This window comes from Enhydra lutris, unplaced genomic scaffold, assembly GCF_002288905.1.
Source record: "Enhydra lutris kenyoni isolate GAN:26980312 unplaced genomic scaffold, ASM228890v2 scaffoldscaffold30, whole genome shotgun sequence".
In the NCBI taxonomy this organism is placed as follows: Eukaryota; Metazoa; Chordata; class Mammalia; order Carnivora; family Mustelidae; genus Enhydra; species Enhydra lutris.
The window spans coordinates 20774810-20790110 of record NW_019154114.1 but is presented as its reverse complement, the minus strand read 5'-3'; the positions used below and the strand labels follow the sequence as shown (position 1 = coordinate 20790110).

Here is a 15301-nt window from a genome sequence, read left to right as displayed (position 1 = left end):
ATCTTCACAGCTAATCTTGGACAGATTTTCTTTTTAGGAATGAAGGAAAATTCTCCCATTTTTGAGCCATTCTTTTATGTCAATTCTACAAAATTGCATGTAACTTTATAAATATTTTTAAAAGATATAGTTTTGTAAATATTTAATATTCTGCTAATTTGATTTTGAATTGTAAATGTTAAGTATTGTTTTTGAAGTTTTTATGTTTTATTATACTTTGTTAAAAAGGAAAAATTGTACATTTTTAGAATGTTTTTATGAGTAAATTTAATGTACTGAAAATAAAAATTAAAAAAAGCTGTTTCATTTTATTAGGTCTTTATCTCCTAGAATATGAGGCACACGTCCTTTCAAATAAATCGCCAGTTCCTGATCTGCAAACTAGGGAGTCAGCCCTTTCTGCCTTCTCCACTTGGCAAGAGAGATAGATGGCTTTAAATCCATTCTCTGTCAGGTTTCCCTGGTTTTAAAAGATATCCTTGCTATGACCAGAAACATTAACTCTTGATCTGGGATGTTCTAGCCCGAGGTTCCGTAGGAAGTCAAGATTGGCACGAATTGATGTGAAGTTTCTCTGGCACGTTTGCAGACACGCGGTGCGGTACGCGCGGCGCGGACATGTCCTGGCACTTGAAGCTCCGTCCTCCGAGACTGGGGACGGCGGCGGTCTAATGAGCGAAAGCTGGCGCGGGACCCTGGTGTTCTCATGAGCCCTGCCAGACACCAGAGGGAGAAACCTGATGCCTCCCCCCCCCAGGAGGTCCCCAGCGCCTCTTGTCGGGCCTGTGGCTACTCAGAGGGAAATGTTCACGCAGCCCCGGGACTTGCTGTTTGGTCAGGCCGGGCCTCTGAAGGGGCCACGCGCGCCGGAGCAGCAGACCCGGGGAGGCAGGACATTTCCTCCTCTCGCCCCGCGTTCCTCCGCGGACAGCTCAAGTGCCGCTTAAACTGGGGACGCGCGGGGCTTTTCCGGTGAGCGACGCCGGCCACTCGGCCCAAGTCTGTATCTTACCCCGCCACGGCGTGGCCGGTGTCCCAGTCGCGTACTCCCACGAGACACCCAGGTCCCGCATCCGTCCGCTCACTTGTGCCACGTCTTTCAGTTCTCAGGAGGATTTGCTTAGCAAAGACAAGACGAGCGGTCAGAACCCGGACCAAGGTGAGGAGGGCGCCTGGGACAAAGCCGAGGCCTTCAGGGGTGAGCGCCCCTGCCCCCGCCCGCCCCGCCGCCTGGCGTGGGGCAGCACAGACGGCGCCCGGCGTTGCACGCATCCGACACTGACCCATTGAACTGAGCGTGAGGAGTTTTTAGTTTCGCCTTTATTCACCCTAGTTCATTAGAAACGGACTTGGTTCCGAGAGCCTAGTGACCACGCACCGAGGTGGAGTGGAAGTCGCCCTCCCTGCAAGGTACTCGCGTCTTTGAAAAGCAGGGTTTCTTCTAGGAGCCTCACGGGCCACACAGCGGTTACAAGAACGCGAGCTAGAACGAGGTGCGCGGTCAGCGCGGCGGGCCGAGGCGGGGTCCACGTCCTGCGGCAGCACACGCGCTCCGGGGCTGTGGCCGGGCGCACGCGGCGGGAAGGTCGGGCCGAGGGCGCGCAGGCGGGACTGGGGCTTCCGCCACCTCCTGAGGAAGTGACGTCCCCCGACGGGCGCAGGGGCGCGGCGCACGCCGAAGGACACAAGCCGAGGCGCGACCTGCCGCGGCCAGTCCGGGGCGGTCCGCGGGCTCCCTGTGCTCCTCCCGCCGAAAGCGACGCAGCGGGCCCCGCGCAGGCCGCAGGGAGCGCGGTCGCGCCGGCTGAACTCGGCAGAGGCTCAGCGCCTGCGGGGACGCTGGGTCTCCTCCCGCGGCTGTCTCGGCGCGCGCGGCGGGGAGGGCTCTGACGGTGGGACGACCCGCAAGGACAACGGAAGTACTAACACGCGACTTTGTAGCAAGTCACGCACTTAACACAACACGCATCATCTACAGCTTTAGGCCAAACGGTAGAGGGCGCGCGTCCGAGGGGCGCCTCGGTCCGTCCCGCGGGCTCCCGCGCCGTCCTAAGAGCGGGACCGACAGAACCGCTGCTCCCCGTACGGACGCAGGCGGCGGCCGGACCCCGGAGAGCCCGCACGCCGGGAGACACGCGCGCCGTCCTTCTCCGGGCGCCTTGAGACCAGACCAACATTTTCAATGATCCAAGGTTCGTACTGAGCAGCGGCGCTTTTCTGTCACCGCCTGGAAGGGCGAACGAGTCTGCGGCGCCGCGAGAGCACGAGCTCGGGCGCGCGCACACTAGGAGCGGGAACCCGGAGCGGGTTCAGCGCTTTCCGGCCCCATCTTCCCTGCCCTTTGCCCACGACTATGGCAAACGGGGCGGGCTGGGGTGGGGCGAGGGACGCTCGACAGCTCACGCTCACGGATCCTCTCAGGCGCTTCCCCGTCCGACAGAAACCCCTACAGCGCGCGCTGGCTGTGAACCTAGTGAAGAGCGTGCCTCTGAAGGCTTAAGTACAGGCTCCTAATAGGGGACGAGCATTAAAATACGGTGAAGGTCTGTTTTATTGGCAACTTAGAATGCAAAGTGTTTTATTTTTAAACTTCTAAATTTGAAAACAAAACAGCCTAGGTTAAATAATGGAGTTTTCCAAAGCTGGATGTGCTCACCGAGCCCAGTTTTCCTGCTTGTGGTACAAAACAACTTCCTAAAACTCCTAGGCAGGAACACTACTGTTTGGATGATCTGTGACTGGATGATCGGATCAACCCTCAGTTGCTAATATCCCTTTTTTTTTTTTTTCCTTGGTAAGGGTTTAAAAAAATTCAAGAACAGATGCATTTTTCTAGTCTTACACAGACGATTTCACTCCAAATGTCTCCTGAGAGGCATAGACCATATACAGGAATCCGTCTTCGTCCTTCTCACTTTCATACACTTCAGAAATCGGTGTGGACACACTCACCATGCTGTGTCCGTTCACTAACAGGAAGAAGGCCTGGTTAGCGTTGAGCTGTAAGCGCCTCCTGTTGGAAGAAGACAACGTGAGGAGACATCAGCGCATCAGTTTGCAAAAGGGAAATGCAAAAACATCCTGCACTCCCTTTGATACCAAAGTATAAAGCTTCTGGAAATGCTGCTTCTGGCAAAATAATGCCTATGCCCACAGACCCACTGTCGTAGCTACAACTTCTCACAAGCACAGGACATTTCTAGCATCACGTTGTGACTGGTAGTAGCGGTAACACGGACACTGTCCTTACCGTGTCCCCCAGGCCAGCTTTACCTTAGGATGCTCTCTGAACAGCCGCGAGTGTCCAATGAGAGAAAGAGTTCAAACTATAATTTACAAACTATTCATTACGATTCTACCAAGTCTGCATTGTCTTTTACTAATTTTGTCGTAAAAAACTTATCTAGGGGGCGCCTGGGAGGCTCAGGCAGTTACGCCTCTGCCTTCGGCTCAGACCATGATCCCAGGGTCCTGGGACAGAGCCCCGCATCGGGCTCTCTGCTCAGCGGGGGACCTGCCTCTCACTCTTTGCCATGGCTCTGCCTACTTGTGCTCTCTGTCAAATAAATAAAAATTAAAAAAAAAAAAAAGCATCTACACTAGATGTTATGATGAAAAAAATCAGGGACAGGAGATCCAGCAGGTAAGAGAAGAACTCAGAAAGGAAGGAAACGTCTTTAGGTTTTATTAGGCTTGCAGAGATGTTAATCGGAACTGAAGCTCTACCTGTAAGTCTGATACATAACAAGCAGTCACCCAAAGAAACAGGAAAAACAGTGATTACCTAATGATCTTGATGAGCTCACTCATGTTGACATGGTCAGGTACAAGGAATTTGGTTTTGTCCAGGACAGGAAGCTGCTTCTCGCCCTTGTACCGTTCGATGATCACCTAGAAAAGCAGCCAGAGGAGAGATTTTAAAATAACCATTAACAATGAAGAGCGGAGATACTTCTGTGTCGGAGCTGGCACATACCGCGTGGGGTTTGAGACAGAAACAGCACACGTCAGTTCCCCACAGATCTGCGAAGAGCGATCGTTTACCCCCAACCCTCACAGGGAAGTGAGCCTCCAGGGACGGAAGCAGGGGCTGAAAGGAGCCGCTCGGTGGTCCCGGGTATTTGGAGCCGTGAAAACACTAACTGGTCCGAGAAGTACAAGGAGATGGCAGGAGCCAGCTTGGATCTATGTCGACTGCGGAGCCGCTGTCTCCTCCGAAGCACGAGCGACCGCGATTCCGCAGTCCACCCGTTTCTTTCCCACAAGACGGTTTCTCCGCCTGATGTGGAAAAGTCCTGAGTAAATATCTGGTAAGTAGAGACAACGATCAGCTGGTTCTGGAGACAAACTTTGTGCAGAAAGGCTTGAAGATCCTTTCATTTTGACAAAATACTCCTAGTATTTCTTTGTTGAGTTTTGAGAGTCAAGAATCTTGCACGGTGCAGGGAACAAAAATACTTCTGCATCAGGAACGGAAACAAATCCATGCGCTCTCTTGCGGGACTTCCTCTCCGCAGAGGACAAACAACTTCTACTTCTCAGCCACTATCAACGCTGGCCCCGGGGTGCTGACTGCCCGTGCCTCCTATGTTACAGAGTACCAGAGACACTCTTCTCCAGGTGAAGCAACTCTCCACCTCACCGCAACAATGACAAGTTGAGAGGAGGAGGGGAAATCTTCGCATCCTGTCTCTCTAGGAAAGGGGAAGATACTCGTCTGCACATTGTTCCACTTTATGGGGCCCACAGAAGGTTCTGTACGGCCAAATCAAACCGCTGTTCCCTTCCTTGGTAAGACCAAGGGCTGTTATCCATGGGGTGTGTTCAGAACGTGGGAGCCGCAAGGAAGATTCACTACACAGACTACTTTTGCCTGGGTGTGACCAGCATCAGAGCTCAGAGGCAATACAGAAATCTTACCTTACTGGCCCAGGAAGAGCAGAAGCAGAATGAGAAGAGAATCTCCTGACCTTAGACCATATTCATTAAAGGAAGACAGAGCAGCAGCCCTGAGACAAAGGACAACATGGCCTTGGGCACTTCCCTCCTCTCAGGTGTCCCTGACTCTCCAGTGCCGCGGAGCTCCATGAAAACAATCCCCGGTATGATGACTGGTTGACTTTTCGGTTCTTATTTTTTCTTTTTCCTGAACTTTAATTTGGGAGAGAAGTCACGTTAAGTCCCGAGTAAGGCATCTGGCTAGACCTGAAAAGTGCCTTGTCAAGTGCTATGGACAGGATCGCGGAAGACAAAGCCATCCTCAGGGAGTGGAGACCGGGGTCTGGAGAGCCAGCGAGCTGCCCTGCCTTCTCCGTCCGGCCGTGCTAGTCCCAGTAAGGAGTGCCTCTCAAGCTGTTCAGGGGCCAGAAGCACCCATGGGAAGTACAAGCCTGTGATTTCTGCAAAACCCCTGAAGTGCCAGCAGAATGGAGGGCCGCTAATGTTCGCAGATAATCACGTTTCAAAGGAGACTGCAGACACAGAACAAATCCTGGCAGACTGCCGGGCTTTCCCAACGGCACTGAAAGGTGAAGGAAACCTTAATGAGGAAAACCCCCAGGCCCTATGTTGACCCCAAATATAAGGAAAGACTGAAATTTCTAAGCTGTCCAAGGAAAACAGAGACTGTGTCTTACTGCAGAGTTCTACAGCTGGGAAAATGCTGGGGAGACCCATCTTCTCCTTTCTGTGCACCTTACAGCCCTAAGCCCTGGACCTTCTCTCTCTCCTCAGTTCCATGTGAGAGGACACGTCAGAAAGCCAAACGGGAACGTTTCTACAGAATTTCTAACAGCCGAGTGTCTTTCTGAGCGGGCTGCAGCATTTCGAGGAGGTAACAACCGTGGACGCAGAACTAGGCTGATCTTTCCAATATTGTGTGGGGTGGGAATCTCTCCCCACCTTACAGATTAGGACGTGGCAGCCCGTTTCAGAGTTTTAGTAACGAGCTCAGCAACCCTCGGCACCCTTGAACCTAAAAGGCCTGAACTCAGCCTCCACCTGAAACCGGAAGCTCCTCTTACCCACTGCTCCCAGACCTGGCACCTCAGCAGATACCGTTTTAGCGTCTGTCAGCAGGGGTTGGGGATAGAGGCGCTGCTGCCTGGGCACAGCAGGAAGCACCTGAGCCACGCACACAGGACAAGAAGAGCAGTGTTTCTCCTCTGTCTCTGCAAAGCAGCCAAGCACAACAGGCCTCTGTGGGGCACCCAAACAGAGCCTGGAAAGTTCAGTCCCACTTCAGTCCTGACTGCTGGTTTTCCCACCACAGTCCCCCTCCTTTAGCAGAGCGGACACTTCCTCCCACTGAAAAAACACGAGCAGTGCCAGCCCCTCCACCCCTTTCCCCCCAGATGGATACGTCTGACTTGTGTGTAACATTAAGGCTTGGACTCAGGAGGACACAGAATGTGACCAGATGAAGGAACTGCATGTTCAGACATCTCCATTCTAGGTCACGAAATGGACACTGGGCGTTCCTTGTCTGAGGAGCTCTGCAGAGACCTGTCCCACGGTCACACACCACGGCACGGTCCTGGAGGACTTCAGCAGTGCTGTCCTCTGCGAACATTACCAACGACTGAAACACAGGTGCTGGAGACTACCTACTGGGATTTTGGTAGGATGCTGCTCTCGGATAAGTCGGACATCTTCTACTCTTTGTTCTGCAACGAAAAGGAAGAGACGCAGGCATTATTAAGGGCCAACGTGTAGCTTCTTTCCTGCATTTTTACTGGTGGTTTCTATATCTAAATTCAGCTATCCGTAGCTGTGGCAGAGCAGTAAGGACATCTTCCCCAGAACTGAGAGGAACCACACACTGGCACTTCGTACCTGGCACAAGCTGCCATTTCCGTGTAAACCAACATGCAATCACACAGCCCTCGCGGGTGGTAAGACACAAGACCAAGAGTACAGAACTGGTTTCAAGGGTTGGGACCCCAGGCTCGCAGCCAAATGTAAACGGCAAATGAACAGATTAAAAGCGCGTGGCGCTGCCAATCCTTCCTCTCGTGACTCCCACAGCCTGTCCATTTTTGTGAACCTTCCGAAGTTTAAGTTGGTATAGGAATCTCAGATGAAACATACGCTCTTCAACACGGTTTTCTCTTGTGATTTCCCGCTTTCCAATGATACCGTGCTTACTGGAAAAGAGACTGCCCAAAAGAGATGGGGGTGGGGAACAATGCCCTATAGGACTTTTAAATAGTTTTGCTCAGGGATGCCTGGGTGGCTCAGTCATTTAAGTGCCTGCCTTCCACTCAGGTCACGATCCCAGGACCCCGGGATTGAGTCCCACAGCAGGCTCCTTGCTTAGCGGGGACCCTCCTGCTCCCCTGCTTGTGATCTCTCTCTCTGATAAATAAAACCTTTTTTAAAAAAAAAAAAAAAGAGTTTTGCTCAATGCCCGCCCCCTCCAAAAAGTTTTTTTTTTTTTTTTAAGATTTTATTTATTTATTTGACAGAGATCACAAGTAGGCAGAGGGGCAGGCAGGGAAAGAGAAAGGAAGCAGGCCCCCTGTTGAGCAGAGAGCCCAATGCGGGGCTCAATCCCAGGACCCTGAGATCATGACCTGAGCTGAAGGCAGAGGCTTATTAACCCACTGAGCCACCCAGGTGCCCTCCCCATCCAAAAAGTTTTAAACACAAAGTCTACTGCTGAATACTTTTTTTGAGAGATTATCTCTGTACTCCTCCCCCTTAGTATAATCACTTATATGAATGATCAATGTCATGGACTTCCTGAGAAGTCTTGGTGGCTTCAGAAAAAAAGATATGATCTATATAAATATATTCTACCATTGCCTATTTTCTTGGATCTAAAAAATACCACTTAGTATCATTCTTCATAAAAATGACTGAAATAATTCCCATGTTCAAATACAAGCATATAGCTTCTATTTCCATTTTCCCACCAGCATTTCTAATCAGCCTCTAAGATAAAATCACCAACAAATCTGCTGTAGAAGAAGACTGCAAACTCAGGCCTATTCGGTACGTGAGAATAGAGATAAATTTAGTTATTGTTAATAGAAAGCTTAGCCTAGTGGTTCACAATGCATACTAGAGAGATCACTAACAGAAAAATATGTACTTGGTCCTGGCAGAGCTTCCAAAACCCTTGGAATTTTCTAAATACCAAGAGTGGTACTGATAAGGGCCATCTCTTTTTGTTCATGGCAAACCCTAACCAACCATGTCTGAGTTTATGTTAATCCAGTAACTTTTGGAAAGCTCCTAAGGATGGGGGACTTGTTGCCATGGAAAAAGAACAGTGACTTGGGGTTTGAAATGTTTAGACCCACCCCAAACACCAGGGAGGGGAAAGGGGCTTGGAAGACGAACTAATCCCTGATAGCCAGTGCTTTTACCAGTCAAGCCCATGGAATGAAATCGCCATCAGAAGGATGGGACTCAGGGCTTCCAGGTGCTGGGACAGTGGCACATACCAAACTGCCCAGGGACAGAAGCTCCTGTGTGCAGGACTCTCTGTAGCCGACCCTGCACACCTGTGAACAGCCGTTGGTTGGTGTGCGCTAGTGTGCTTTAGTATTCTTCGTAACAAGCGAATAACCTAGCAAATAAACACTTGTCCTGTGAGCCAGGACAGCACTGTAATTAACACGAGGGGGTCACGGAACCTCTGGCTGACAGCCTGCTGGTCAGAAGCACCGGCACTCAGTGTTTGCCGTAGGGGCTGGGGAGGGCGGCACTGTGGCAGAACTCAACCCGCGGCATCGGAGGCTATCACCAGGCAGACGGAATCAGAATGGAGTTAAACTGTAGGAGTCATCGACTCCATCTCAGGGCTGCGAGTTCAAGCCCCACACTGGGTGTGCAGAGATTACTCAAAAAATAAAATTAAAAAAAAAAAAAAAAATTTTTTTTTTCAATTGTGGAACAGCCAGTTGATTGCATGACTCTGAAAATCCCCACGTCCAGGGTCCAAAGTGAAGCAGCTGATTAGGAGAATCCGGAGAGCAGAGAAACACAGGAGAAGGAGGATTTTTTCCATGGCAAAACCCTTCAAATCCTTCTCTATTTGTGAGGGTATCACTGATTCCCCTTCAGGACTCCTCTCAGCTTTGAGACTGGTCCCTATGTTTGTCCCACCCCCCAGGAAAAGGTGCTATGCCACCTAGACTTAGCTATCAACCCTCTTCACAACAAAACCGTCCCTTTTGTCAAGGACGTTTATTTCAGAGATGAGAGGAAATCATAGTTAATTCACTAGCACATGAATGATAATTCCTTAATATACCCTGGACTCTGCTTCACACTTAAAAGCTTCTCCTAGGGGTACCTGGGTGGCTCAGTGGGTTAAGCTTCTGCCTTCGGCTCAGGTCATGATCTCAGGGTCCTGGGATCGAGCCCTGCATCGGGCTCTCTGCTCCGCGGGGAGCCTGCTTCCCTCTCTCTCTGCCTGCCCGTCTGCCTACTTGTGTAAATAAAATCTTTAAAAATAAAGAAATAAAAGCTTCTCCTAACTGGGGCGCCTGGGTGGCTCAGTGGGTTAGGCATCTGACTCTTGATTTCCATCCCAGTCACAACTGCAGCATCATGAGACTGAGCCCCCGTCAGTGTCTGCACTCAGCGCAGAATCTGCTTAAGATTTCCTCCCTCTCTCTCGCAAATTAAAAAAAAAAGCTTATCCTAATAAATCTAAAAGGTAAGTGGAAACATTCAGACAGAAGGGGGAGTTTCTTTTTAATACAAGGACACAGGTTTTTTTGGCAAGTGGAAAAGGAAATAAGCAAAACAGGCTTTAGATGTGAGGCTTCAAATCAGAAACTATAATTTCTATACTGTTACCAAAAGTTTATCCTGATTTATCCCTGAAATATGGCCCAAAAAAGACAAAATCATTATTTTCATTAAAGGTGGGAAAACCCAAGGTATGAAACAAGTTACTTCCTTGAGATAAAATCAAGTAATACTGAAGTCATGGTACGACAACAGGACTGTCCTGAGTATCCTGACCAGCTGCATGAAAACCCCGTGGTAAGCCCGGCGTAACCGAGTAAGGTGTGCACTTGTGCCGCACTCTTTCGAGTAGACACCTACTTCCAGAGACTAACAGTATATTTAGTGAAAACATTACTAACAACACAAATCAAAGGCTCACAGGAGCAAATCTTTTACTCAAATTTTTTGTTTTTTGGTTTTTTAAAATTTATTTGTCTTCTCCAACAGTGCGCCCCTGGCAGCCGGGACCTGCTTCTAATTGTCTCTGTATTTGCCAGGGGCTCAGCCCTGCACACACAAAATGGTTAATAAACAAATTAAAGTTGCACAATGGAAATAAACACTCGTCCAAACGTGTATCAAGATACACTTCCTAGACTCCTTTTGTCCCATCTCTTACAACCCTTGCAAGACTTACAAACCTACAGGAGGAAAGCAGTCCAAGGTGTCTTATTTTTACCAACAGATCATTTGCAAAGCTGCGTCGAGACCCCCCAGGGCATTCCAAGTAAACTTTTATTTCACAGAGTGAACGGAAGCACAACAGATGCTGCCGCGCCCGTGTGTCAATCACAGACACACAGCGAGGAACAAGCTGCGGTCCGCGGGGCACTGCCTGTTTGGGCATAACCCTCGCTCTACTGTCCACCTATCGGCGTAGTCTGAGCTACTTATTTTATTTTTTTTTAAAGATTTTATTTATTTATTGGACAGAGAGATCACAAGTAGGCAGAGAGGCAGGCAGAGAGAGAGAGGAGGAAGCAGGCTCCCCGCTGAGCAGAAAGCCGATGTGGGGCTCGATCCCAGGACCCTGAGACCAAGGCAGAGGCCGAAGCTGAGCCAAAGGCAGAGGCTTAACCCACTGAGCCACCCAGGCGGCCCTGAGCTACTTATTTTAGACCAACATATAAACTTCCCCCAAGACATGCTGACTGTTTTGATAGTAACGGAGAAGCTTAAACCTGCCCACCACTAAACCACAGCAGAGAAGTGCCATTAAGTAAACTGGGGCGATCCAGAAGCTGAAGCGCATTACTCCACGTGAGCAGACCAAATCCAGAATTATTTGCTCGAACACAACTCTGGGAGTTCACGAAATTCTCCACACACCTGCAGACACACGCTACGCCTCCGGACTTCGTGTTGGCCATCTCGTGCCCTGGAAATGACGGCCACCTACGGGAGGCTGGGAGAGTGCCCGGCAGGAGAGGACGTGCAGGTCCAGACATCTGCCGCTAGATGGACCGTGATCTTCATCTCTCTGGGCCCCACCCAGTTCTACAAAAAGGGGCTGTTTTGGGTGAGCCCCAAGGCCCACTTTAACCCTCTCAACCCTAGTAGAATCAGCAGAGATATATTCGAGTCTGGGTAAACCTGAACTCGTTAGCTTGGAAGAGAGAAAGAACTGCTCCAGCTAAGTGGGGCCGCTCTTAGGTTCTGCTGAAGAGGTTCTCTCGGAAGAATTGATTTCCCTCGTTTATTGGGCTGCAAATCGGTGAAAATGGTCAGCACGGGAGCACGGAAAGGCAGTACCCATTAAATGATATTTGATCCTCTGCAAAATGACTATCAAAGAGATCTTTTTCAAAGGGGGGAGGGGGCGCCCCAGTGGCTCAGTTGCTTAAGCTTCTGCCTTCCGCTCAGGTCATGATCTCAGGGTCGGAGACCGAGACGCACATGGGGCTCCCTCTCCCTCCACTGCTCCCCCTGCTTGTGTTCTCTCACCATCAAATAAACAAAAACAATCTTTAAAAAAAAAAAAGTGGGGGAGGAGGAACAAAGGTGAACTAAGGGGCAAGCCCACGAACAGTGTACGTAAGATGAACTAATGGGAAGAAATGGGGGCACTCCTGGTTTACCCTCAGGGCCACGGGTTCCAGGTGAATTAGAATACGTTAGTCTCACTTTTCTTACTCTTACCACCGACTCTTCAGATATTTTTCTAGAAAAACCTAAACATACTCTAAGCTAAAGGAAAGTAACTATATTTCAGTCATGAGAAAATAACCATCTTTCCCACACCAACGTCCCCAGTTAACTTCTACTTTTTTTTTTTTAAGTAAGTTCCATGCCCAACCTGGGGCCAGAACTCACAACCCAAGGTCAAGTCACATGCTCCGTCCACTGGGCCAGCCAGGCGCCCCTCAGTGAGCGTTAACGTGTAAGAGTCAGTGGGGACGAAGCCAGGCCCAAGAGGAAACGTGCTTCCGAGGTGGCTCTCGGGGCTGCACGGACCCAAACAATACTGAGTTCACAGAGGTCCCCACGGCAGATCCACAGCAGCGCACACGCCCGAGTTGCCGAACGACACACCCCGAGGGGCTGAGGCGCAGCCGGGCGCTCTGCGGACCGAGCCCTCAGTAGCTGCCGCCACAGCTCTACACCCCCGTCCACGCTGCGGACCTCAGGCGAGGGAACAACACCGGGACCGGGGCCCCCGGGCTGCGTGAACGCGGACCGCACGCCGCGGGTGGGGCCGGCAGGCTGTGGGCCCAGGACTCTCCTGCTGCTGGGGACCCCGGGCACTCGGAAATACGTGATAACGGGACTTTCAGTCTCACCCGCGGCTGGGAGGCTCCAGTGGGTCTCGAGCCCCAGCCGCGGAGGGCGGACCTACCGGCCGGCTGAAGCGGGCGCCGGGCAGGCCAGAAAGGCACAACCCGGCTCTCCTGCCGCGCCACACCCGGCTACCCAAGAGGGTGCAGGGGTGGGGGCGCCGCTCCCGCTCCGGGCCACCAGCGCACACCCCCCTTCTCAAGCAAGGAGCGCTCGCCTGTCGGCCGCCACGTGCGACCACGGCCACTGAGCTGCACACTAGTGTCCTCCCTCCACAGGGCCCGGCGCAGCAAGGCCTGCGGCGGCCGCCCCCACGGGCACCCTTGCCACGAGGGTCTGCGCCTCCCGAGGGCCAGCGAGCCCCAGGGCTGCAGGGCTGACGCGAGAGCCCAGCAAACAACCGGGCCACGGCCGCAGGGGGCCAAAAAGGTGATTCAGCAGCTCGGCTGTGGCGCGTCCTGGAGGGACCTCGGCGGTGACCGGCCGGGGAAGGGGCCGCGCACTGGCCCTGACCGCCACCACCTGGACGGACCGCCGCGGTCGGCCCGGACACGGTCGGGGTGAGGGGGTGGCTACCAGCGTCCACCGCGCTCAGGCCCCCGGCCCCGACCCGCAGCGGACGGACCGCCGCCCGCACCCAAGACCCCGCCCGGGGTGTGGGGGGACAGCTTCCTGGGTTCGCCAGCGACACGGCCGCTGTGTTTGGGGGGACTACGTAGGCCCCACCGCGCAGGCCCGGCCCCCCGGCCCCGACCCCAACCCGGAACCGACAGCCGCCCTCGCCCGAGATCGGCCCGGGGAGGCGGGGAGGGGAGGCGGGCTCCCCGGATTCGCCCGCGACTCGGCCGGCGGGGAGCTCGCCCGGTCCGACAGCTCCGGCCCCCCATCGGCCCCCGGCCCCGGCCGGGAGCGGATGGACGGCCGCCCTCGCCCCGGGACGCGGCCGCCGGAGGGAGGGGGCTCCCAGGGTCCGGCCCCGCCCAGCCTCCGGCCCGCTCGGCCCCTCGGGCCTCCTCCGGCCCCGGCCCCGGCCCCCTCAGCACTCCGCCAACCCCGACGCTCCCCGCCGGCCGCACCACGCCGTCGGCCGCCGGCCCTCGGCCCTGCTCAGTCCTGCCTCTGCCCCCGGCACGGCCGCCGCCATCCCCTCCCACCTTGGGTCCCCGACCTCCGCCCCTCCCGGGTCTCTGCCCGCTCAGCCCCACGTCCAGCCCCGTCCCCCGCTCAGCCCGCCGCCGGCCCCCACCCCGGCCGTCGCCGACCCCGGCCGCCCCGGCTGCCGCCTCAGCCCCCCCTTCAGCCCGCGCGCCCCACCTCGCGGCGGTACCCACCGAAGGTGCGGCGCTGCTTGAAGGTCTTCTCCGACGGCATGGCGCGGGCGGCGAGGCGGAGGCAGTGGGGCGGAGGGTCCCGGGGGCTGCAGACTGCAGGCGGCTACGGCGAGAGAAGACCCAACTGTGGCGACAGCGACTTCCCTTGTGTCTCTTCAGTCCGCAGCAGCGTCAGGTGACCGGCGCGGCGTCCCGGGGGGCGGGGCCAAGGCCGGCAGCCTCCGCCGCCATGGCGGGCGTGGCGGAAGCGGGGCCGCGCGCATGCGCAGCGAGGAGTCCACGGTGCGCAGGCGCGGGGCAGCGAGACGGTGGGGCAGCGAGACTGTAGTCCAGATCCGGGAATCCCCCGCGGGAGCATGGGCTGCGGGCTCCCCCGTTCCCGCGCCGAAGTCCCGCGTGGCCCGGCTGATTTGGCGACTCCGCGTCACTCGTGCGCCCGCTCCGTGTGCCGACGCCGAGAACGCTCAGCCCGGAAGCACCGTTGTCGCGCGCTCCCGCCGCGGGCCCGGGGGCTGCAGGTCGCTCGTCCGGATTGCGCCCCTGTCGCCGTCGTGCGTGTGGGCAGCGGCTCCTGGGCGGCCCCCGCTCACAGCCCTCCCGAGCCTGGGGGTCGCGGGTGAGCGCGCGGCAGCGTGGAGGGGCCGTGTGCCCGGGGGACCGTGCGCCTTCCTCGGCCGCCGCGCCGCTTTGGGACCGCCGCGCTGGGGAGCGCCGCCCGGGTCCGCAGGCCGCGCACGCAACACCCGCACCGTCCGAAATGTCGTCCTCGGGGCGGTGACAGCGGGCCCCGCGGGGGTGCCCCTGCCGGAGCCGCGGAGTCAGCTGCGGCTCGTCCTCCCGCGGCCGACGGCGGTGTCCGCGGGTCACCTCCGGCCGCGGTCCTCCCCGCGTGGTCGCGTTCTTCACCTTGCAACAGCCCCGAGGCCGCCGCGTTGGGACATTCTGTCCGGTGTCCGGAGTCGCAGAGGAAGGCCTCAGTTCCACGGGGTCTGTCTTGAGTGTTTTGTGTTTATTCTCTGAAAATTGGAGAAAAAAAAAAAAAGACAGCGCCTGTTACGTACCTTCCTTCTGCCAAACAAAGTGGTCAGGGTTGAAGTCTTTTTTTTTTTTTTTTAAAGAGTTTATTTATTTATTTGACAGAGATCCCAGGTAGGCAGAGAGGCAGGCGGGGGGGGGGGGGGGGGGGGAAGCAGGCTCCCCGCTGAGCAGAGAGCCCGATGCGGGGCTCGATCCCAGGACCCTGACATCATGACCTGAGCCACCCAGGTGCCCCAGGGTTGGAGTCTTAAAGAGCCCTCGGGGGCCCCTGGGTGGTCAGTTGGTTGGCCAGGGGACTCTTCACTTTGGCTCCTTTCATGATCTGGTGGTGAGATCAGTGTCTGGCTCCCCTGGGAGCAGGGGTTCTGCTTGAGAGTCTCTGATTCTCTGTCTGCCCCCCACTCCACTCT

The 15301-nt window shown here is 54.7% G+C and overlaps 1 protein-coding gene across 1 annotated transcript; it reads right to left on the bottom strand.

The window, feature by feature from the left end:
• Positions 1-2527: 2527 nt before the first annotated feature.
• On the bottom strand, positions 2528-14044 carry LOC111152982 (microtubule associated protein 1 light chain 3 beta). Its single transcript, XM_022511765.1, has 4 exons — positions 13854-14044; positions 6610-6665; positions 3785-3891; positions 2528-3013 (listed from the first exon to the last, which is right to left on the bottom strand). The coding sequence occupies exons 1-4, from the start codon at positions 13891-13893 to the stop codon at positions 2839-2841; spliced, it is 378 nt and encodes a 125-aa protein (XP_022367473.1). The 5' UTR covers positions 13894-14044; the 3' UTR covers positions 2528-2838.
• Positions 14045-15301: the final 1257 nt, after the last annotated feature.